The sequence below is a fragment of the Pogonomyrmex barbatus genome, unplaced genomic scaffold (assembly GCF_055798465.1).
Source record: "Pogonomyrmex barbatus isolate J1 unplaced genomic scaffold, ASM5579846v1 scaffold17, whole genome shotgun sequence".
Lineage (NCBI taxonomy): Eukaryota > Metazoa > Arthropoda > Insecta > Hymenoptera > Formicidae > Pogonomyrmex > Pogonomyrmex barbatus.
In genome coordinates this window covers 561,019-586,786 of record NW_028297113.1, presented here as the reverse complement: position 1 = coordinate 586,786, position 25,768 = coordinate 561,019, and the positions used below count along the sequence as shown (strand labels likewise).

At 31.7% G+C, this 25,768-nt stretch overlaps 2 protein-coding genes across 3 annotated transcripts; one reads left to right on the top strand and one right to left on the bottom strand.

Moving 5' to 3' along the window:
- Nucleotides 1–855: 855 nt before the first annotated feature.
- On the bottom strand, nt 856–10,754 carry sno (Protein strawberry notch). 2 transcript variants are annotated; one of them, XM_011638253.3, is made up of 17 exons: nt 10,556–10,754; nt 8,910–8,997; nt 8,623–8,733; nt 8,306–8,527; nt 7,871–7,993; nt 7,661–7,798; nt 7,222–7,589; nt 6,818–7,070; nt 6,414–6,739; nt 6,058–6,338; nt 5,611–5,978; nt 5,029–5,473; nt 4,481–4,864; nt 3,849–4,415; nt 3,438–3,751; nt 3,218–3,345; nt 856–3,132 (listed from the first exon to the last, which is right to left on the bottom strand). In XM_011638253.3, exons 1-16 carry the CDS (start codon nt 10,556–10,558, stop codon nt 3,239–3,241), a joined length of 4,098 nt encoding a protein of 1,365 aa, XP_011636555.2. In that variant the 5' UTR covers nt 10,559–10,754; the 3' UTR covers nt 856–3,132; nt 3,218–3,238. The 2 variants fall into 2 exon arrangements, with proteins under 2 accessions (XP_011636555.2, XP_011636554.2); XM_011638252.3 differs by lacking the exon at nt 10,556–10,754 and adding an exon at nt 9,552–9,940.
- A 6,420-nt stretch (nt 10,755–17,174) lies between these two features.
- On the top strand, nt 17,175–22,427 carry Set8 (SET domain containing 8). The gene is made up of 6 exons (XM_011638251.3): nt 17,175–17,354; nt 18,209–18,411; nt 18,785–18,911; nt 18,990–19,345; nt 19,870–20,060; nt 20,152–22,427. The coding sequence occupies exons 1-6, from the start codon at nt 17,294–17,296 to the stop codon at nt 20,360–20,362; spliced, it is 1,149 nt and encodes a 382-aa protein (XP_011636553.2). The 5' UTR covers nt 17,175–17,293; the 3' UTR covers nt 20,363–22,427.
- Nucleotides 22,428–25,768: the final 3,341 nt, after the last annotated feature.

Sequence of the window (25,768 nt, the reverse complement as noted above, 5' to 3'; positions counted from 1 at the left end):
AGAATAACCGTGGAAACAGATAAATGACGAATTTTCTCTCTCTCTCTCTCTCTTTCTCTCTTTCATAGATGCATCACGCGCGCACATTCTTAAAAATTAAATCACTAAAATGAGGACTCTAATCACGACTCGATTCTACTAAATTTTTCTGATAGTACTCTATGCTCTAAATCTGCGTTTTGAAATTTCATCATTAGAGATGATTGGATTGCAAATCTCATATTGTTAATTCTTCGAAACGTTCGGATGTACAAACGAACAAGGTAATCTACATTCAATATACATGCAGGCCGTACTTCCTTTCTCTCTTCTTTTTTTCTTTTTTGTCTCTTTTGTGTAATTGCTAATTTACGCATCTGAATATAAATATATCGATTGTATGTACTATCTTTTTCTAATTATTTTTCTTTTTTTATATATATTAAGGCTAATTAGAAGTATGTAAAGATCATTACGAGACGAGACGTCATATTTCAGACAATTTCGAAAAATATTTCGTGTACAATAATTATACGTATCAGAGACATTTTCATGTTTAACTTCAATTTCGCACAAGAAAATATCGATAAACAAAAAAATATATTGCTTATTTGTTCGAAAGAAATTAAAAATTCCAATATTAAACTATAATTTAACTAAAAATTATAAAATTTTTAACTTTATTTCATTTTATTTATCAAATACTTTTTTGTTTTATTTTCATACATAAATATTCATAAATATTCATTTCTTTATAAATAGACTAACGGTCTAAAAAATATTCACGATATATCACGTAAAGATTATGAGTAATTTTTCGTTGAGAGTATTTCTTTTTTTTGATGAAACAATTAGCAACATATAAAACAAAAAAAATATATTTAACAGAAATCCATTTTTTTATTCATGTAATAATTTAAAAAAAAGAGAAATAACAGAATATGATTTAGCATCTATAATAAGTCCATCTCTTAAGTTTTAATATAAAAACAAAAGAAAACTCCTATCTACGTGATTATCTCGTCTCTCCAGATCTGAATAATGACAGTTTTATAACAGTAGAGCACTAGTACTAATATAGCAATAGCAGTAATTTATAATAATGATAGATAGTATGTTAGCGGTAGCGTGTGTGCGTGCGCGTGGCGCGCACGTGTGTGCGTGCGCGTGGCGCGCACGTGTGTGTATGTGTGTGGTGTGTGTGTGTGTGTGTGTGTGTGCGTGTGCGCAACGCCTCTTTTCAATTATCCGATTGGTTTAATGATTAAACGGAAACCAAAGCTATCGAATATACATATCTCTGTACTTTCCAAAGGGAATCGACTACTCCAGTCTTGTTATTTTCGATTAATTCATCTCATTACTAGTTATCACTGGATTTACACGGTTGCAATAACAGCAGTCGATGCTCTTCGAACATTTAAGTTACATTTAAACTACAATCTAACTTGAAACTGAACATGATCCTAAATTGTATTAACCGATTATTTCACACTTTTTACGAGGAAAATATTTCTCTCTCTCTCTCTCTCTCTCTCTCTCTCTTTTCGCCTCTTTTTCTCGTTCTTTTATGCAATTAGGCTCTCTCATAACAGTCATCACAATGTATACTTATTCTATTATGTATTATATCACACGTCCATCTACTAAAATCTCATGGGCAAAAATGATTAATAGTGATGACATGATAAACTTCCTTTTTTTTTATTATATAATTGGCATATCATGACGATGTATGTAAAAAAAAAATGATAAAAATAAGAATTTAAATACTCAGAACAGTGCAGTTTAGAATTTCTAGTTTCGAGCTTAAAATTGATATTGTGTGTAGTGTTATGATATTTATGTCTATTGCCTTTCCTATTTTTTTACTTCATTATCTTTTCATAGCATGTATAAACGACCTAATTCCCTTTTTACGAGGAGATAAGACAACGTTGGAATCATTGATTTTGACCAAACTTGATAAACATACAATACAATACCAACAAGTAACATATACCAAACAGTAAAACGCAAGTGAATGAGAAAAATGAATGAGAAAATCAAAATTATAAACTCGCAATCAATTAAGTTCCTTACCAGTTTTGTCTGTAAATCATTTAATAGTTTAGCGCAATACTAAATTCGTATTGCGCAAAAAGCTGGTTTAAATCAAAAGGTATGTTTTTTTATTTGTTCAATTTCGTATAATTAATCTTATAACTCATATTTTCTGCTCATATATATATATATATATATATATATATATATATATATATCAAATATGAATATATCTAATATGTTACAGCTGGATTACTGAATGATTTAAAGACAGAATTAATATTAAAGAATGCTAAAGAATTTAATAATGCTTAATGCACATATCAATTGGAGATATACTATACTTTACAGAGCCTGAATCAACATCCAACATTATACCATTTCCTCGTTAGAATTACAAATCTCGCTATCGTTTTTCATATGTATATGTGCACCACACACACACACACACATAGTATGTTACACTTTGTGTATGTGTTGGTGTGCGCGCGTATACTTAGAATATAAAATAAAATGTGTGTAAAATTTTTTTATACGTATTATATTTATGTTTAATATATTTAAAAATATATTATTTTTTTAAATATATTTTATAATGAATAATAATTTATAAAAGCATCAAAATTTCTAATTTCAAATTATTCTCGTCTAAGATCAATTATCATATATGTAATGGAAAAAGAACTGTGAAAGATAGTAGGAAAAGCAATAGAACACTGAAAATTCCAAAATTACAAATCCTGGACAATATTACTTAAAAATCTATTCTTAAAAATCTGTTCGTGTGTGACGGATAAAAGCTATAATTTTTTCGAGCAATTGCATAAATGACAAAGAAATAAGCAACAAATTGTGATCCTTGATATCAATCGAAAGAGGTCACTCGTGTTCGTCGCGATTTATTATCAGATTCAATTTGGAATCTACTTGATGACGAGTCACAATTTCGGACTCCAGTCCAGAACATATAATTGCGTTCGTAATTTGCTTTTCTTTTCGTATCTCGACAAAATATTGACGAAAGATTTATTTCTCTCACATTCTCTCTCTTTCTTTTTCTAAAGTCGCGGCTCTAGGTACGTCAATAGTCTTGCTTGGTCCTATATATATCTACAAGAATAAAACAATTTCATAGATATTAAAGATATTTCGCGATTTTATAGATCGACGACATGATCAAGAGGAATAAGTTTACCCTTTATACGTGACTCGGCATTCAAAATGTTAATTCCTCCGTCTTTTCCGCATCAGAGGAGAGTGCCTGACGCAATGACTCCATGCAAGACTTCGGAATGAGTGTCCCAACAATTTTCAAACTTTCATCTGTTACCAATAAAAATGGAAAATTGTTAAAAGTTTTCAGATTTTATCAGAATGTTAATTGAATAATTAACAAAACCTTAAGTTTGACTTACCCGTACGTAATCGTACAACTTGCATCTTCGAGTTATGCCCGGATCGTGCAGCAAGTACATTCTCCACACGACTCCAAACGCTCAGTACAGAACCAGCTAATACATTATAGGAACGTCTTCTTAGTCCCACTTCGCAATCTATACCAAGAGTAGTATTTTTACAATTGCCGCTCCAATACGCATGCGAACATGTATCCACAGAAGCTTCATATTGTTGCGTCCAGTGTGGCTCCGCTTCGTCTGCGCTTACCTTCTTATACTTCTTTTCTAATTCACCTAGAGTTTCTTGTCGTAATTGCAAACCTGTGTTGGGCCTAATAATTCACAATTATTAGCTTCTAACATCAAAATCACTTAATATATAATATATAATAAAATATTTTTAACAATGTGGATTTTGATTGATTATACCTGTATACCATATAAAACTGATCTTTCTTGCTCTCAGATTTTTTCTTGCCGCTCTCTACCATGGCCGCAAGAATGGCCGTTTGCTTGCCGTTGCGGATCTGATGGCTTAGATAGAAACCCTCTTTAGACCCAGTCAACTCTGAGAACTTGTTCGTGACCTCAGACCAGCTCATACCGCGCTCGACATGAACTACATGCAATTCCGTCGGTGCCTTACCAGTTGCGTGTTTCCGCAGAAACCGATATAATCGTACTCTGCGAACATTTTCGCCTGATGTACCAAGATCAAGAATACCCATGTCAAAGCGGCCAGTCTTTTTGGCTTGTGTCACAATAGCGTTGAGTGTATCAGTGAAATATTTGAACAGACGATTTTGTAAGTCGACCGGCATCCCGAGAATGCGATTCAAAAATTTTGACATATTATTGTAATCCTTGTCGAGCGTTAGCACACCAGGTGTGCTTTCGCTATTGCAAATCAAACCGACACCTACTAGTGCATCTGCTACGTCTTTAAAAAAATCGCCGTGATAATCTTGTGGTGGTGGTACCAAAGGCGGCTCATATCTGAAATCATTAAACATTCATATTTCATGTAGATGATTTTTCTATACTTTTAATCAATTACAAACCCCATTATGGTCTTCATTGTCGCTTCCAATGCCGCACGACCGTACTTATTATCGATATTAAATTGCGAAAGATCTCGAGTCTCCGTCGCACGACGATCGCCATGCGTTAACGCACCCAAACTTTCCAAACGCTTCGCGACAATCGAGGCAAATCGCCTTTCCCCAGCTAAATCTGATATAAGAAATATGTACTCAGGCGCGTTAACCTGATTTGAGCGATGCGTTCGTCCAAACTGCTGTATTGCTCTATCTGCACTCCATGGCAACTCAAGCGTGATATGCACACGTCGCATTTGATTCCTAGCTCGTCTGTCACTCTGTAATGATATACCGCTACTGGCCGCTTCAGAAATTATCGCTACAGTCTTCTCTCCGTCCATAAACCTAACAAAGATAGAAATAGAATACCGATCTTAACTTAAATGCTTAATATAAATTAATTTTTAAATAACAGTCATTCTAATTTGAATTAAGTGATGAATCAAAAATAAGTGTGCGTCGAATTGAAATTTATTATATACAACTATATATTTTCACTCATCACACACCTCTGTTTCTCTGTCAAGTTGAGAGTTTCTAAAGGAACATCTACTTCAGACCTAGATTCGTACTCTATTCCACCATCTTCCCTTTGTACGACACGGCCCTTTCTACCTGTCATCTCTGCGACGTTTTCTGGTCCACCGAGCTCATCTATCAATTGATCCAACGTATTTGGCGGTAGACGTTCACCAAGAACCTCTATTTGTGATAATAATTCCTCTTTCATACTGCATGCCCTTTCGATAGCATCTCTAGGTGGTGCCTGATTATGAGATATACTTCCGCCTATAGTGTTCATAGACCCACTGATTGCCGTGTCACCATTACGTTTATTTTTGTTGCTAGACTGTTTATGTACTAGCATTGATTGGATTTTGTCCTGTGTACTCAAACGTTTCTTTGCAGGTTTTTTCTGCTTTTTACCCTTTTTCTTTCGTCTATCCCAAGGATCTAGAAAAACAAATATAAAAAATATATTCCTAAAAATCCTTCTCTAATTACAAGTAGTTGAAAACAATAATTGAAAAAATGAAGTTATTAAAATATAAAATAAAATTAAAATAAAAACTTGATAGTTTAGGACTTACCAATATCAGAATCACTATCACTGAAAAACGGATTGAAATCAGAGCTGGCATTGCTCTCTTCGTCGGTGTGATGATCATCTTCACTTTCGGTACCACTTAATTTGTATTCGGAACCGGAACTGTGAGCACCATTTCTTTCTTCATCTGATATTTCCTCTTCTGATGACCAAGCACGCACTTTCTTCGTCGCACGTTGTGCTGCTTGACGAATTGGTTTCCTTTTACTACCTCCCGCAGAACCACCAGCACTATCTAGATCTTCATCGTCATCTAATTTGAATTTCGGTGGTTCTAAACCGAGAAGACGTTGAATGCGATTACGATCCGGCGCTGGAAAATGTTTTTCCACTAGAGTTTGTAAAACTCCCCTATAAATTATTTAAAACATTAATAATAACAGCATTAATTTACAACCAAGACTTTTCTGATATCTAAAGCAATACTGACTTTGCGGTAGAAACAAAATCACTGAGCTCGCCATCATCACGTTCCAATTGTTCCAAAGTACGCGCCTCACCAGTAGATTGTAGACCGATTACTACACATTTGCCACATTTGACTGCCTCACGAGCCACGGCCACCGCGTGCTTCACTTTTGCGGCAATACAGAGATATTTGAAAAAGCGCTGATGCGCCGACCAAAATTGACCCCACATTGTCTTCTTCATACGATTTTCCGCGTCTATCAACTCTGCTGCTTCCTGGAATCTCTGCATCGCTTCCACCCACTAAATTAAAATAAATCGCACGAGATTATCATCCAAATAAAATATTGAAGAAACATTGGATATGCGACAACTCACCAGTCGTACTGAATGATCGTAAACCTTCGTGAAGTCCTTGGAAAGAGGTACTTCCTCGATCTTGAAGGCAACACCGTGAAAACTCAATTGCCGAGCTATATACATGCCACGCAGCTTCATATCCATCGCTACAATCTCCATCGCACCGACACCGCGTTTCTCCACAGCAGTAATAAAACCGTTGAACTCTGGGAAAGGTGTACCCTCGCCCCACATACCTAATCGTACCATATAGGCCATGTTGCGAGGTTCCGAAGCGCCAGTTGCACTGGCGTATACAACTCTAGCTTTTGGAAGCTTGTTCTGTAGTTCCAAGACAGTTAATCCTGTACAAGTTTTATATCGTCAATAAAGCCATCTACAAATGTTTTAAAGAAATTACGCGCATAAAATTGTGCTTTAACCTGTCTTTGTAGGTTTTGAACTTCCAGTAGGACACAAATTTTTTGCCCGATGACACTCGTCAAAAATTATTAAACCATCGAAATCTTCTCCGCACCATTGTAACAACTGTTTCAATCTGCTTTTATATTTTCCACCACTCTGTGATGATTCACCAATTAATGCAGAATACGTGCTGAAAATCACACCTTTCTTCACATTGCCATTTACAGCTGATGAAATTTTCGCATATTTAAACTTATTCAAAGCATGTACCTGTAAGCCGATGTATTTATTGTAATTTAAAATCAACATATTTCCAATACTTTAAATTAATATTTAATTAGATAAAAAGAATAGTTGTAAGTGAAAGAAATTAAAATTTGACATTCCGATATCGATATTCAATTTAACACAAATTACATACTTCTATTTTTGATGCACCTATATCCTTCAAATCGCGTTCAGCATCGTATTTCAGATCATTCGATACAGATACCCAGATGGCACGTTTTCGACCTTTCAAGTAATTTTCGAATATAATTCCGGCTATAGTTCTGCCTTTACCAACACCTGCACCATCGCCGATCAAGAATCCAGCGCGTGTACTGTCAGGTAATAGATGTTCATGTTGTTGAGAGGCATATGTAATAGACTCAAGTTGAAGTGCAGAGAGCGCACCGGATCGTATTGTCTCTTCTGGTATGGAAAGCTTATACCAAACGTCCGTTGGCTCGACACTCGACAAAGATGCTGTTTCCACAACCGGATCCGGATGCTTTCGTCCAAGTTTGACTGTTAATTGTCAAAAGATTTAATTCAAAGTAAGCAACACAAGAATAAATTAAAATAAATATTGATCATACGTTTTGTTGGCATATAATCAGCATAAGTTTCTGCAACACCCATATCTTCGTCGTCTACTTCTTCCTCTTCTGGAAGATTTGGCTGCATTAGTTTTGTTGGATCACCCGAATTCATCCACATTTGTGACACAGTTTTTCCTGTAGTAAAATTACAAATGGTATAAATTTTCTCTTTAAGATTTTCTTTCAATTAGATTATCATTAATATACCTGAAAGTCCTGACCAATTAGAATGAATTCCACTTTGATTAAGAAACTGAACAAAAGGATTAACTCCCATATTCATCCCAGGCATACCCATAAAACTATTCATCAAAGCATTCATATCCATGCCTAAGAAATATAATTAAATATCACGATATAATTAAAATGTAAAATTCTAAAAATTATAAAATATATAGTTAATTTATAAAAATATATTTTATTTTTATTTCATTCCTATTCAATATAAGTTAGACTAAAATTAAATTTAAATAAGTATTATAATATTAATAAAATTTTATTTGCAATTCATGAATAATGTATGTGCATAGATAATATTCATACATACATCTATGTGCAAAAAGGAAATGTTTAAAAGACTTTGTAAGAAGTTATGTTTTTATATAAAATTCATTGTGATAAATAATAATACAATTAACTTACTTGATTGAAGAAAAGCAGCAGGATTAAATCCTGCAAGAGCTAACCCTGGTGGAAATCCATATCCACCAGATGCTAATTGATTCAATTGATTCAACTGATTTGCACCAACAAAACCTGGTGGGTTACCTTGAGAGCCTCCTACATGCACCATTTCGTAGCCTGGTGCTGCTGTCTTTGTTACTAGTCCTTCAGGAATCTTGTTACCAAATTTTTGATTTAACTCTAAAAATAATTTTTGTAAAAGATAAATTTATGATGAAATAAGAGGAACACTAATCAAAACATAAGCATTGCTTTAAATATTACAGATGACTTACCATTTAACGCTCCTTCTTGCGTTTTTTCCAAAGGACTTGTTGGCAAGTCTGCAAGCTTCTCATCCTTAATACTTCCAATTACAGCTGCAGTCGCAAGATCTTTACCTCCACCTAATCAAAAAAATTATCTCTTGGATTAGATTTTAAAATTTTACTTATAAAAAGCAATATAAAAATTTTACTTATATAAAAGTTATATAAAAATAATTATATTATCTTATATAAAATGATAACTCTGAATTTTACTGTTAAATATTACATATGTAATGTATAATTTTCTAATTTACCAGGTACTTCAATTTTGTCAGGATCTTCTTCATCATCAAAGTCACTCCCACTAGTATCATCGCTCACTCCATCATCATACTTTTTTGCCTATAAAAGTATGATAATATATTCCAAGTTAGATTATAAAAACAAATCAAAATAATAAAATATAGCAAAAACATTTTTAAAACAATATATATCTGTGTAGAGAATTCTTGGTCATAATAATAATAATTAATCATAATTGATATATAATTTATCTGAATCAAACTAAAGGAATCAGAATCATAAATCAATTAAAATCTCATGTGTACTTCGTTACAAATAAAAATATCTTTATTGAAATATAGATCATATATGGACATGTATCAAATTCAAAGTTACAAACTATTCCATGTGTTCTCATAGACAAACAATTATTTACTCCAAATACATGATGATTCATTAGAGTGCAAATCCCTGTCATTTGGTATAAGAGAAAAAAAAAAAGAGCATAATGCCAAAGAAGAGTCTCTAGGTTAGTCAATTTTCCACATATAAAAAAAATAAAAACAGCTAATTCTTACTAAGAAACTGTACTTTATACTCCTAAAAAATTATCTTTCGTTTTCGTGTTCCTTGCTTTCAATTTTTCTCGGAAAATTAATATTAAAAAAACATACCATGATAAATCAAATGTTGCAAAACCTCGCGTGTTATCTTGCCGTGTGACGAACTAGGATAACGAGGACAATACTGGCAATGACGCTTCAACCAAGTATCCCAAGTACTAATATTGTTGATAGAATATTCAGCGAGCGAACGGCGATCTTTTCTTTTTTTTTCTTTCTCGGCCCGGTTTAAGAAGAGATCAAAAAACGTGTGTTACATAGAACGAACATCGCCAATGATTAATTATGCACGAGCTACGAGATAGGCACGACGAATATAGGTAATGCACGACTAAACCGGTCCATCTCACGCGGCTGTCGTCGGTAAGCAACGCGCGCGCATTCACAGCTCGAGAGCGCGTTCGCTCGGCTGCACGGCTGCCGCCATATTGGACTCTATTCCCTCATCCGACATCCTATTGCTTTTAACTCTCGTATGATGTATGTGTACATACATACATGCGCTGCAATATAACACGAGTACACATACATGCCCGATTCGAATTGCTGTCGCCGTCGTTATGCGGCGCCACTAATCCAACGGGTGGACGCGCGTGAACGCGTTTTTGCCGAATCGTTATAACGAATAAGGGCAAATTCACAGAACGCGCGAACCGAAAAATTGTCGCGTTTTCATAATTTATTGCTGCGCAGTTGCAACGGTAGGTAAGAGGGAGGGAGCGCGAAATTTGTCTTCTTTCGTATCGGCAATACAATATGCGCGGAGAAAAATTACGAGAATATCACGAGAAAACGATTTCCATCAACACTCCCCTTATCATGAATATTCTCATAAATGTTTTCTCTATTTCCCATACGATTTTTAAAAGTCAGATCATTTGCGAACACTTCGAAGATTCATAATTTTTTTTTTTTTTTTGAGCGATTCGAATCGATATTCGCAATAGCAAGAATCACGGATTAATATTCATAAAGTTGATTGTTACAATTTAAATGACAAGTGCTTTTTTTAGTGATAAAAAAAACATCAAATGTATCTTATTCGATACACATACCATTTCAAAGAGATGGTTCCAAAAACTTAAGATGTCGTTTCACGTTTTTGCACTAGTGAAACGTTACGTAAAATTTTACGTATATAAAAGATTGAATCAAGGATTAATAGCAGCAGACTTTATTAATAACGTTTTTAACACGGACCTACTTATTAAACACGTGTACACACGATCACACACTGCGACTGTGACGACGACATCAGACGACACACGAAGCTATTGTATCACCATCAACGAAACATTATCAAGGTCGCGATTATATCAAAATTTGTGCGGTTTCCAACCTGCATGCGCAGTCACGCCCTCTTAAAAAACATTACGACCAAAGTAAGAAACTATACTCCTTACAAACACAAATGATAACTGCAGACTAAAAATTTTGCAAAAATACATAATACTTTCACATCATAAATATCTATAAATATTTAAGAAACATTGAGATAACAATAAATTGTAATATTAGTATTGCTTATAGGTTTAATGTTTAGATTTGTATCGAGGATTCAGAAACAGTCGATAATGTAACGCTCTGTTATTATTCCTGAGACCATCAGCTCGTATAACAGATTCAAGTATCTTCGCTAAAGATAGCGCGTGTCATATATTTGCATATCCGTGGTCGTACATGTATAATACCGGCAACGATGGATGAACATTTGGCAACGTTGCCGATGCGTGCGACGCTGATCGTTAGTCGATTTAAAGTATTCGCGCTAAAAAGAAAAGAAGCCGCACTTGGCAAATTCGGCCGTGAATACTGAATTGATGTCGCTCAGTTATGAATTTCGTGTCACTATGTAATACATGATATTTCCAATTGTATCAGCAATCAAAGTAAATGCATGCATCGCTCCCGGCAACGAGTTTTCTGATAAATCTATCTAAAAAATAATAATGCCTTGCGAGCGCGGCAATCGATCCGCACTGCGCACTGCCAACGGCGCCACATCTCGGTACGCGCGCGAATTAACCATAATGAAGCGGTAATTTCATTCCCGCGATGTTTACCGTTTTCCCGTATTTATTTATTATGATCATTCGATACAATAATTCATTATTTGTTATTAATAACAAATATATTAAGTATTTGTTACGAGCAATAGCTTATTATTATTCAGTAAGTGAATTTAATAAAATATTACAAATTGCATTGATTAATTAACTCAGTGCTGTCCAAAATTTGTAACTTTGAAATTGATATGAATCAAAATTTAAATCAATTTAAAACCTTTCCTATTTCTTACTTTATAACACTTTATCTTTGTATAACGTGCGACGATAGATGACAGAGATGAAAAACGAGTTTGAAATCATTAAAGAAGTTTCTGACATGCATTAATTTTGTTTCAAATATATTATTATTAATAAATATTATTTGTAATAATATAATATAATATATTTAATATATTTAATATAATATAATTTATAATATTAAAAATAAATGAATATATGCGCGCACGCATGTCTCTCTCTCTCTCTCTCTCTCTCTCTCTCTCTCTGTGTGTGTGTGTGCGCGCGCGCGCGCGCAGCATGCACACACGCACGCACAAACGCACGCACGCACGCACGCATGCACGCATGCGTACACAAAATTACAATTTTTTATAATGTTCTAAATGTACACGCACGCGTGTACGTGCGTGAGTGCGTGTGTAATTTTTAATAATATACCACTTGAGTGCAGATAAAGCAGACCAAGTTAGTAGAAAAGTTCTTTATTTTGCGATTTTCGTAATTAATAATAAAAGTTATTAATGATTAAAAATTATCGAATAAACGTATATTTGCACGGTCAATTGGCAATTAATAAATATATAGCGAAATATATAATCACGCGTTGATAACAAGTAATCTTTTCAAGTATTCTAATGGAATATAATATATCATACAGATATTCTGTACTCATATGAAATATACAATGATCATTGATATACAAGGAAAATTCATATAATATCTCTGCATAATATCGTTTCTCGTATTTTTAGAACATATTCAAAAAATAACAAATAAATTTTGCTATTTACTGCATGTACTCTGATTATATCCCTAGTAGCAATGCATTGGCTCAACATTGGCTCAACATTGGTTATGTTGAGAGTACATTGGCCATTATTTCTTAATGGAAAGTCAATATTGATTATGGAATAAATGGAAATGTATTACTAATGTTAAGGTGCCGTTTATGGGGAACCGAGACTTTATATGAAGCGTATTTTTTCAGATACGCAGATTATAAGAACCAATCACAAATTAGTTTAGCATTTCTGTTAGAGAGTACAATAGAAGCCTTAATCAGCAATTGGTTGTATTAATTACGCATTTCTCGAAATTCCGATTATTTTTTTTGTAATCGATTATAATTGGCCAATTTCTTAAGTCTTACGTCTTAAAGTCTCATTGTAGACACCGCTTTAGTGTCGGTCCACAATAGGTGATTTAAGCTTTAAGAAGTAAGAAATTGACCAATTGTAATCGAATATGAAAAGAATACTCGACTATGATTAGTCAATTTCTTACGGCTTAAAGATTAAATACTTATTGTGGACCGACACTAACTTGCATAAGCGTAACTTGAGCCAACCAATCACATCGTTTCACTTGACATCAGATTCTACCTAGTTACTTTATACTGTTTATGCTATTGTTACGCTGAATCTAACTTTTTTGCAGAAGAAACACACACACACACACACACACACACACAGAGTGAATAATCAGAATAATCAGAGCTTTTCGGCAAAATAAATAAAGATTAAATCAGAGTAAGTTAATTAATTAATATAATAATAATTAATTAAATAGCTTTATATCGAATTAATTAATAATAAATATATATATTAATATATATATTAATTAGTCTTAATTTTAATATATATATATATATATTAATATATATATTAATTAATTAACGGGATGAGTCGCCACTCAGCTTCGCGGCGAAGGTTGAGGGACTTCCTGGAAGTTGGAAGTTTATCGGGAAACCTCTCGCAGAGATATGATCTGCGTGGTTCCGCAGCTTCGTCGGATGAGGATGGTAGTGAAGCCAATGATGGAGAGGGAGTTTCGTCCCCGAAGAGATCTCTAATGAGTTTCCTTTTGCAGTGCGAGAGCCCTCGAGGAGAGGAATGGCGACGTATTTCAGTCGCAGGAGGCGACCTTTCGGTCGACGAGGAAGCGACCTTGTGATCGATGAGGAAGCGACCTTGCGGTCGATGAGGAGACGACCTCACGGTCGGTGAAGAGGCGACTTCGCACTCATCAGAGAGGAAGCGATTTTACAGTCGACGAGCAGGAGAAAGCGACTTTTCAGTCGGAGAAAAAACCCTTTCTCTAGATCCGCCAGTGCAGAGAGCTCGAGATTGAGTGTCGAATCGGCGAATGTTCGCCTAATTATACTGTTTGATGTTAGATTCTAATTGAAAGAAAATTATCTCTTCTTACGCCGTGTCGCGGATCGCGACCCTTAGGGTGCCGTCACATACGGCGTAACTTGCATAAGCGTAATTTGCGCCGACCAATCACATCGTTTCACTTGACATCAGATTCTACCTAGTTACTTTATACTGTTTATGCTATTGTTACGCTGAATCTAACTTTTTTGCAGAAGAAACACACACACACACACACACACACACACACACACACACACACAGAGTGAATAATCAGAATAATCAGAGCTTTTCGGCAAAATAAATAAAGATTAAATCAGAGTAAGTTAATTAATTAATATAATAATAATTAATTAAATAGCTTTATATCGAATTAATTAATAATAAATATATATATTAATATATATTAATTAGTCTTAATTTTAATATATATATATATATATTAATATATATATTAATTAATTTATAATGTTTTTCAATGCGTGGTCCAACAATATCTAACAACTGATTGAACATTTTTATGGACATTCTACAATAATTATAGAACATTTCGTAATCTTCAAATTCCATTTCTTTGATCAGATTGTCACTGTACTTTGTAATAATCTTCATTTTTTTGTGAATATCGGACGCACCCACATTCTATGATGAGCTTTTTTTGGTATACCATCAGTTTCTATATTCCACACAATTTTAGTATATTTAGTATATTTTAGTATATCGTCTAATTTTCTGTTGTGGAGATTGTTTCATCTTTTTTCACTTTTGCCATCGCTTTCATATTATTAATAATAATAGGTCAGAGTCCATGATGACTTCTGAATACATTCGCACTGATTAAGTTCGCATCTTGACTTATTCGTATATATACTTGTATGTAAAGTCTCGGTTCTCCACGAAGCGTACTTTTCCAGATACGCAGATTACAAAAACCACAAATTAGTTTAGCATTTCTGTTAGAGAGTACAACAGAAGTCCTAATCAGCAATTGGTTGTATTAATTACGCATTTCTCGAAATTCCGCGAAATACGCTCAATGTGAAAGAAGGCTTTCAGAATGGCGTAACGTGTTTTAGTGAAATACTAGAATATGCAAATTACGTTTACGCAAGTTAAATGCATGTGACGAGACCCTAAAGCAGAGAAAAACGTATACGTATCTAATAACTTTTCACGGATACGTGTAACCTCTTATACGTTTTTCTCTGCTTAGACTTGTCTACAATGCGTTGTGTGTCGATGTCGTGATCATAAGAATGGGCCAATCACAATCAAGTATTCTCCCCACATTCGACCGTGACTGATCAATCTTGTGGCTTGCGGTTTGCGACACTGACACACGACACATTAATAGGCCTTAACCTATGTCTACGTTTATGGCTGGTTCCCCATGCAGCGTAACTTGCGTAAGCGTAAACTGCATCATCCAACCAAATTGTCTCAGCTACTCTATATAAATCGGTCTAGACTCTGAGTGCATTCGTTTATGCAGTTACTACCGCAGATGTCGTTTGTTTACTCCATCTGCGAAAGTGACTGCAGTGCAGTTCGTCGTTCGTTTGGATGTATCGCATCTGTGCAACTATCTCGGAAGTCCTGCTTTAAATGTTCTGCTTGCAGTACTGCGTAAACGAACACCGAAATGAATTTTATTAGAATAAGAAGCAAAAATGGTCAGAAACAAATAATTGATAATAAAGTAAAATAAGAATAATAAAATATAAGTAAAATAAAAATAAGAATAAAAAATAAGAATAAAATAAGAAAAAAATAAGAATAAAAATAAGAAAAAATAAGAATAATAAAATATAATTCACAAAAAATTAATATCTAACTTTTAAGTAAAATTCATAGATTAAATATTTTTTATAATATCCATTATTTATATCAATTAAATTTAATATCAATAAAATATTATCTTTTATACAATAAAAAAGTTTTATTACATTTTAATTATTCGAATATAAATTTATGTATAAAATTGTCTCTTTATTTATCATTCAAACAATCGGCTCAATTTCTATTGGAAGGTATGATCCGTGCAGTTATTCACGCAGTTATCCGTTCGGTAAATTTCGATCACGTAACAAGCAAATGAGAAAGCAGTGGATGCACAAAATACTGCGTAAACGAATGTACCCTTTTATTAGATTTATTGGTTGACGCAGCTTACGCAAGTTACGCTGCATGGGGAACCATGCCCTACATGTAAGCGCTTACGTCTCGTTCTCTGCCATCAACTATACTCTTAAAGAATAAGGTCCCTGATCCGCTATGTTTTGACTAAATCCTACGAGAGAAAGAAATATACATACTATTTCATTCTAACCAATAACGTGTTTTAGTAGTATTTTTTACTTTGCATGTGCATTAATTTAAGTGCACGTGTATTAAACGTGGAAAGCGTGATAATATATTATTAAATAATAGAGATACTAAAATTGCAAAATATAGTCATAAATTAATTAATTGTGATAAATCAATATAAAAAATGGGTGGATGTTTATTTTTTTACTTAAATTTTATTTTACATTGTAATAAAGTTTGTTTATAATAATAATAAATATGTATAATAATCCTTTCTAAAAAAAAGCATGACATTGATATTTGTATCTCTCGAAATTTCCTCAAAGTTTATTGTTGACGCTTTTTCGATGAGTTCTCTTACTGCACTAACTTTGTAAATGCTGTCATTGTATTGATTTTACAGAGGATCGTTTTGATAATTGTATATTAAAAAGTTAAAAATATTATAATGTAACAATAATATAATAGTATTATATTAATTTTTGTTCTTGTGTTGAAAAAGATGAATAACGAAAAAAAAGATAAATAAAAAAAATAAATAAAAAGATAAATAAATAAATAGTAATTTAAAATCGTTAAAATTAAAGGAAATATAAATAAATATGATATATATATATATATATATATATAATAAATACGATAAATATATTAATAAATTGGTAATATAATTATGTAAAATGAAATTTTATAAATATACACATTTTATTAAAACGCTTATGTTTTTAAATTGTAATATTACAATTTAAGATTAATGTAATTAATGTATTTGAAAATAAGTGGGAATAGTCAAAAGATGGCGGACCAATCAAAGTTGTTTTTTCGTGGCTAGTCTTTGATTATAGGTTGGATAGGCTGGATTTCCGTAAGCGCATATGCGCGCATTTATCTATAGTTCATGTCACGTAACTATAACAAAATGCGCGCATATGTGCTTTACGGAAGCCATAGTGTCTCTATCATTGCCGTGTTGTACTGTTGTCATTACTGTTGTTATTATTTCAATTATTTCATTACAGTGTAGGCATTTTTTCACTGGCTTATCATGCACAGAACGACCCGCACGTCCTATCGTATAGGAAACCGTGCTAATGGTGCTACAAAAGGTAAGTACGTTTTGTGACAAATGTATTGTGACATTTCAATCACTTCACATCGGTCGCGGATAGGTTATGTTTTTAACAGATCTCATTTTCTCTCTCGCTCCATCTTGAACGCTATTACAGAGACGTTCCGACTTTCCGCTCCCCTCTGTCTCCGCCGTGCTCTCCAGAATCTCCTATTCCATGACACCTAGACTCTCGATGCACGACATTCATCGCTGACGTTTTGACGAATTAAGTTTATCTGTTAATTAAAATCACGGGGCAATCGATTCAAAACATTTTATGATACCGACGATGATGATACTTGTCGAGCCGCGGCACACAATCTCCACAAAACTGGGATAGAGCATCTGGTTAGAACTCTAAACCAACATGGAGTACATATAATAATTAGAATGTTAGTTCTGTATTCATTCACATGAGACAGTGAGATTAATTTTAATTGTTTTAGTAATTTCTGGACATTTTCTTTATCTAAATATTTAATATTTTTCGATTTTTAAATTGTATAGTTTTATGATTGCTTTAATAAATTACTTTTAAATTTGTATTTATTTATCTTTTTTTTCTATTTTCTTAACGTTCGAGCAATCTTGAATAATATGAATTCTTATTTATATTTCGAATTTTGTTAATATTGATGTTTATTGATGTTTATGTTTATTGATGTTGATTTACATTTATTGATGTTTATAATAATATGAAAATTTATAAAATTTATTTTTTATTGTTACATATGTTTTTATGTTTAGTATTTTCTATATATTTTTATATATCATTGCTTGTAATAATATATATGACATTATGTTTTATTGAGGTCAGAAAATTCAATGTTAACAATTTGTTTAACACAGGAAGGCAGAGATGTAACACAGAGAAAAATATAGCAAATACTTTCTCTGTACACAGTAATGATGCAAGTTTATTGATACAAGAACAAAACAAGAACAAATTGAATACCACCAAAGAAGTAACAAATAATTTAAAAACAGTCGAAACACAATCCATTTTAGAAACATGCAAATCTTCTATAGCAATAGTTTATTCTTATAATCAAGTAAGTATCTTACATTAAAATTTATCTTATAGTAATTTTTTAGGATTATCTGTACTATACTGAATTAGTGCATATTAAAGATTGTAACATATGAAATATATAAATACAATGGCATATTATTATTTCTTTAATGATAAAATCATTAATGTATTGTAATGTATACTAAAGAATATGACAAATTCATTGTTGATTATTTATATAAATGTTTGAAATATTTATGTATTTTTATATTTTAATAATTTTATCCATAATAATATTTAATGTGCACTAATTTGGTATATAAGTAAATTCATTATTAAATATGTTTATTCATAAATAGAATAAATAAACAATATATATAAAATCACATATAGTGTTATTTCATTTATTGCAGGATTTAAACACTGAAGTTACAAAAGAAAAAAATCAAGTAGTTCTTTTTAATAATGCGCAAACTATTTCAACTTGTGTTCAAGTAAAAGAAGAGATTATACCTTATGTAGAACAATTTAAAACCGATGGTAGAAATTGCAAATTTATTAATGTAGATATTTTACAATTAGCCTTTTTTATGACATATAAAAATATTTATTTTTTAGAAATGCCAGTAGCTGTTCCAATTCATATGCCTTCTACACCACATAGAATAAAAATGCCATCAGAAGATTTAGATGAGAAAGCTACAATTATTACTAAGGAAAAACAATCTGTGATTACATTATTTAGTCCATTGCGAATTATAAAAAAGCCGACTCTACGTGGCCGTAAAAGAGTAGCCTCCAGTCAATCCTTTAGTAATCGTTTGTCAAAGCCGTCAAGCATTGAAACAAATCATTCAATTACTGACTACTTTCCAGTACGCCGTAGTGTAAGAAAGAGCAAAAAAGCTGTATTGGAAGAAAAACAGCGTGATTTAGAAAATAAGGTACTTTATCAAGTAGAAGATGGTTTAGAGGTAAGAACCTGTGCATAATAAGAATTAATAGGAATATACTTCATTTTTTAACTAATTCAAATTATCAATATTTAATCTATTGAAAGAGTATATATACATCTGACCAATAAAATTAAATAGACAATAGAGACTTATGGTATAATGGTATTATGGTATATATGGTCAGATTCAAGAAAGAGCCTATTTTATCAATTTAATTAAATAAATTCCCAAAAAATTTAGAAATTTAGAAATTTTTTATTTGAATTCGCCTTTGGCAAATTCTCAGAAATCTGTAAGAAATGTTTATTGTGAAAAATATTATTTCAACCAGGAATATTTTTCGTAATAAAAATTTCTTACAGGTTTCCGATAATTTGCCGAGAATTTATTATTGAAATATTAGTGGAGTATTAAATTATTTTTTTTAATCTAATTATGTAATTAAATTTAAAAAAATAAACGCTGAAGATCTTGCCTGATTATATATGCCTGACTATATATGAATCTCCATTAATATATTGTTTAACTTTTTTCTGTTACAGATCAGAAATTTTCCGGGTAAAGGACGCGGTGTCATAACGACGCGAGAATTTGCTAAAGGTGAATTTGTAGTAGAATATATTGGTGAACTGATCAGCCAAGGAGAAGCAAAGGAACGTGAAGAAATATACGCCCAAGATCAGAATACTGGTTGCTACATGTATTATTTTCAACATCGTAATCAACAGTATTGGTAAGAGAATTTTTGATAAAATAATCATTCTTAATATAAAAATAGTAACAATCAGAATAGAAAAGTTTGTAATATATGTCGCGGTTTTCAGTGTTGACGCAACAGCGGAGACTAATAAACTTGGAAGATTGGTCAATCATTCGAGGACCGGCAATTTAATTGCACGAATCGTTGAAGTCGGTTCAATACCACATCTGGTACTTACGGCAAAAGAAAATATACCAATCGGCGTAGAGATCACATATGACTACGGAGACCGAAGTCGCGAATCTATTCGTCATCATCCATGGTTGGCGTTATAGCACTTCCAATTTATTATTTATATAATATCGCTTTACATTGTAAAAATGATTCATTTCATTTTTGTTCCTCTTATGAAGAAAGTAGCGCGTATGTTAAATTATGTATATAAATTGTTTTGACAACGAGATGGCGTATTAAACACGCGACTTTGCAAGCTTATATGCTAATAAATTCCATATATACTTTTTTATTCTATGGAATTGATTTATTTAAATGAGCAAAAGAAGTTTATATTGAATAGTTAATCATGATAATTAGATATTATATAATTAGTCTTTTTAATATTTGATATTCATTTTTAAAAATTTATTTCCGAAAGGGAGAGAAAGAGTATAATTACTATCGTATATAATTTAACATATACAGTATTATCAATCGATATTGAACTTTTATATCCGGTGTGTCAATTGCATAAGCGTGACAAATTATACTTCATGTAATCTCAGCTTTCATCTAGCATTATTGATAGCGATCGATCTTGGATTTCTATGTACTAGATTAAGTTTCTAGTTGAACCAATTGTGATATATAGTTACAAAAATGACATATTCTTTTCTCGCTCTTCCAAAAATCTACACACACACGCGCGCGCGCGCGCACACGCACGCGCGCGCGCACACACACACACACACACACACACACACACACACACACACACACACACACACACACATATACAGGGTACCCCAAAAAAATTAATTATTGCAAAAATTGCAAAATGATAGAGGATTTTTCAACTCAGTTTAACCCGCTCTACACACGAAATTAGTCCCATTAAGTCTGGGACACTCTGTGTGTGTGTGTGTGTGTGTGCGTGCGTGCGTGCGTGCGTGCGTGCGTGCGTGCGTGCGTGCGTGCGTGCGTGCGTGCGTGCGTGCGTGCGTGCGTGCGTGCGTGCGTGCGTGCGTGCGTGCGTGCGTGCGTGCGTGCGTGCGTGCGTGCGTGCGTGCGTGCGTGCGTGCGTGCGTGCGTGCGTGCGTGCGTGCGTGCGTGTGTGTGTGTGTGTGTGTGTGTGTGTGTGTGGTGTGTACAGGGTGTCCCAAACCTAATAGGACTAATTTCGTGTGTAGATAGAGCGGGCTAAACTGAGTCGAAAAGTCCTCTACCATTTTGCAATTTTGGCAATAATTAACGAGTTATTAATTCTTAAAAATTATTAGCTCGGCCCATTGGCAAATGCAAGCGCGCGAGATACTCCCGTCTGGCGATCATCATTGATAGGCGTGTGAGAAATTGTTTACTTTAAACGGCAATAGCTACGCACAAGCCGCTTGAAGTAAACAATTTTTCACGCGCCTATCAACGATGATCGTCGGGCGGGAGTATCTTACCGCGCGCTTGCATTTGCCGGTAGACTGGGCTAATACGGTGATTTTTAAGAATTAATAACTCGTTATCGACAAAAAGATCTTTTTCTTCAAGTATTTGCACGACATATGATATAGTTTGAGTGTTTCACTGCCACTGTTTGGATGCCAGAATTCTTCTCGAAAGACATTGTACATACGTATACAAATGATATGGTATAGTATTTTCTTTGATTGCTTATATATTCTTTCCTGAAAGAGATAATTATATCAAGAAAAAAAAATAGACAATCATTACATTCTCATTTCTATCATCTTTATTTTGTTAATCAATTATTTATATTACACACACAAATATACATTATTATTATTTAATATTTAATATTACATCGCTCATATACTTTTATATTGTCACTAGGTTTTTTTCTATTACATTTGTTTTATTTATGTAATTTACGATTAATGTTTGATTTACTAAGAGTAATTAAGCATAATTTTCCTTATTCCTCTTTTTCAAGTCTTTGCGTTTAAAAAATAATTTTAAAATAGGCGCATATGTATATATATATACACAGGATATTATCGCACTTCTTTTTAAAGAAGTATTCTTGAAATGATTTAATGAAAATCTTAATACAAATATATTGAAATTATAATATTTTTTAAACTATAAGCGATTAAAGTTCACCAATTGTAACGAAAAATTTGTGCGCTTAGATATGGTATAACAAAAAATAAAAAAGGAGTACATTTGGAATTTGAAATTTATACTATTAGTTTCATACAAAATGAATTTAGCAATGATTAAACGTGATCATAATGGTCGCGTTCAGCGACCAATTGCAAACATAACGGTTGTATAATAGTTGAGTAATTCGTCAATGTAATTAGTCTGAGTTTGGATCTAATTGTAAAGATAACTATTGGCCGCTCACTGATTGCTCGTTCCACTGAATGCAGTTATTTATTCAATTATGATTTAAAAAGTATTATAGCCTTGACCACAATCTTTTATTTTCGTATTAGATTCGGCTCTATAAGAATATGTCCTTAAGAAAAACTGCGATAGTAGTAAATTATCTTGTATAATATATACAAAAAAAAAAACAAGCGGTTTTTAATAAATGTTTTTTATGTTATAGATTTTACATTTGTTGATAATCATGTTTACCGCAAGAATTCATGTAGTTGTGCACATTATATATATATATATATATATATATATATATATACGAAATATATATACGATTTATTTAAAATTGTAAAATTAGCGAATTGTAAAATTAGATCTTTGTTTACCACGATCTCTTATTTGCTTTCTAATTTATCGCTTGATATAAATAACTTTTTTTATATACATATGTCGAAAGTTAAACGTTAAAAGATAATTATTGATTAATTATCTTGTTTATTATTCAATTAAGAATTTATTCTTGTTAGAAGATTTAGATAGATTTAGATAGATTTAGATTAGATAGATTTAGAAGATAGATGTAGATTTATCCAAATTTAGATTTATAATACTTAGATTTATTAATACACTATCCGGAAAAATATAATCATGAAATATAAACATGAATTTTATATTACAACATTTTGTATAATTATACAAGAACACGTCCTTCTTCAACTACTATTTATTTATAAATAATCAGTAACGATGATATTATGTTGTCATGGAAAAAGAGAAAACACACAAAATACATTTGACATTCAAATTGAAATTCGCGCGACAAATTATATAAGCATATCGATATATCGAACAATCGATTAAGATCGAATACAACGACCATACGAAATAAAACTATATACTTTACAGTTTGGTCATCCTGACATAGCATTTGACTCGAATGTTTCAATTAATTAAATATAAACAACATTAACATTTTTCCTTTAAAGAAAGATTCAGAAAATACAACCTAAACTTAATTTTATTAAAATTTGATACTATTAACTAATTTAAATTAAATAAATTAATTTTATTTTACTTTTTTTCAATCTTATGTTTTAGAAGAATCAGAAAACAAAGATTTTATCCAAGGTTTAAGGCTAATTTACAATGTGCGCTTTGTTTCCTGTTTCTTGTTTTTTGCCTTTTACCTTTATGCCTTTTCGTGTACTATTTTATCAACATCGTGTTTCTTGTCTCATGTTTCTTGTTACTTCTGGAGTTTTATCTCGGGCGACAGAAAACAAAGAAACATCTTATTAAATACGACATAACAATGGTATTGCGCGGTGAATGTAAAGTACGACATAATTTAATAATAACATGTCAGATAAAGAAAATGAAATGGATGAAGTTTTTGGCGAATTATTCGCAAATTTTTTTACTCGCCAATAAGAATGCTGTATCGGCATCTAAAACTTTTATTTAAGATGATTTTAATATGAAAACAGACTATGAAACTATGAATCTGTAATTGGTTCATAATTGGATGATATGAAGTAACATTTTCTTCGGAAATTCAGAAAAGATTAATTGTAGATAGCAATGTTTCATGCTTCATGCGACAAAAATACAAAAAGCAAAACAAGAGACAAAGGACACAAAACAAAACGCAAAAAGCACATTGTAGATTAGCCTTTTTCCTGTCTTCTCCAGATTTTAAAACTGTAACTCTAATGAGAACATAATCCCCTGGATTATATAATCCCCGGGAAAAAAATTTATATCTAATTATATATAATTGTATTATATTAGATATAATTATATATAATGAGATCTATTAATATTACAAATTATATGCAATTATATCAAAATATTTATATAACTATAACTCAAATATTAAAACTCAATATTTAACTCAAAATATTTAATATCAAAATATAACTCCATATCAAATTATATAAAATTATATTAAAATTTTCGGTAAATTATATTAAATTTTTCGAGTAAAAAATTTATATCTAATTATATACAATTATATCAAAATACTTATAATTCCATAAAGTTATATTGAAATTCTTTTCGGATAAAATATTTAGATCTAATTATATGTAATTAAAATATTTATAACTCCATGTCAAATTATATGAACTTATATTGAAATTTTTTTCGAGTAAAAACTTTATATCTGATTATATGTAATTATATCAAAATAATAATAATTCTATGTACAATTAGGTAAAATTATATTAAAATTTTTTTTTCAAAAAAAAAGATTTATATCTAATTAGAAAATGATTATATTAAAATGCTTACAACTTCAAATTGTATTATACAAAACTATATTTCTTTTTCAAATAGAAAGATATACATTAAATTATATAAAAATTTATATTTAATATATCATGATGCATCAAACTAGGTAAATAATAACATCTAACGAAAGATATTTCCGAGATACGAGTTTAGTTGATATTGTACGATTTATACGTATATACATATACGAATATACATAATTTACGAACACATAATTTTAATCAAATATAAAGAATAAAGGATTCTTAAGGAAAATTTTAGGTTTAATATAATTACACTGGTTACTTCGTTTATTTTACGAAAAACTTAATATTTTATATATGAGATTGTTCATATAAATACAAATATTATAAATAAATATACTTATAAAAATATATTAGTTTTTCATATTTACCACAAAAATGGACTCATTAAAAACTTGGTCTAATTGTATTTAAAAATAATTATATCTAATTATACACACACACACACACACACACACACACACACACACACACACACACACGCACGCACGCACGCACGCACGCACGCACGCACGCACACACACACACACACACACACACACACACACACACACACACACAAGTAGCAAGTGATGTCATTATGACGATAATTTAAGGTCATTTTTCGTCATTCGACGTCAGTGTACTAAATAATGATGTAAAATAAATGTAACATTTATCACGAAATATTATCGTCATAAATATATTGTCATTTAATCGTCATTTTTAAATCATTTTTAATGAAATTAAATATTGAAATAACATTATTAATTATCTTTCTTAATTAACTACAATATAACTGCAATATAACTATAATATAACTACATAAGAAAAATATTCCTCATATTTAATACAGTTATTAACAAATTCATTAACAAGTAAATAAAATAT

Bases quoted from the DNA above. Each gene is read 5' to 3' on its own strand.
- sno (XM_011638253.3), bottom strand. The intron at 8,528-8,622 runs GTAAGTCATCTG...AATTATTTTTAG, and splicing joins GCAAGAAGGAGCGTTAAATG to AGTTAAATCAAAAATTTGGT. The intron at 3,752-3,848 runs GTATAATCAATC...GTGAATTATTAG, and splicing joins CAGTTTTATATGGTATACAG to GCCCAACACAGGTTTGCAAT.
- Set8 (XM_011638251.3), top strand. From the start codon at position 17,294: ATGCACAGAACGACCCGCACGTCCTATCGTATAGGAAACCGTGCTAAT. The intron at 18,912-18,989 runs GTAGAAATTGCA...TTTATTTTTTAG, and splicing joins AGAACAATTTAAAACCGATG to AAATGCCAGTAGCTGTTCCA. The intron at 19,346-19,869 runs GTAAGAACCTGT...TTTCTGTTACAG, and splicing joins AAGTAGAAGATGGTTTAGAG to ATCAGAAATTTTCCGGGTAA.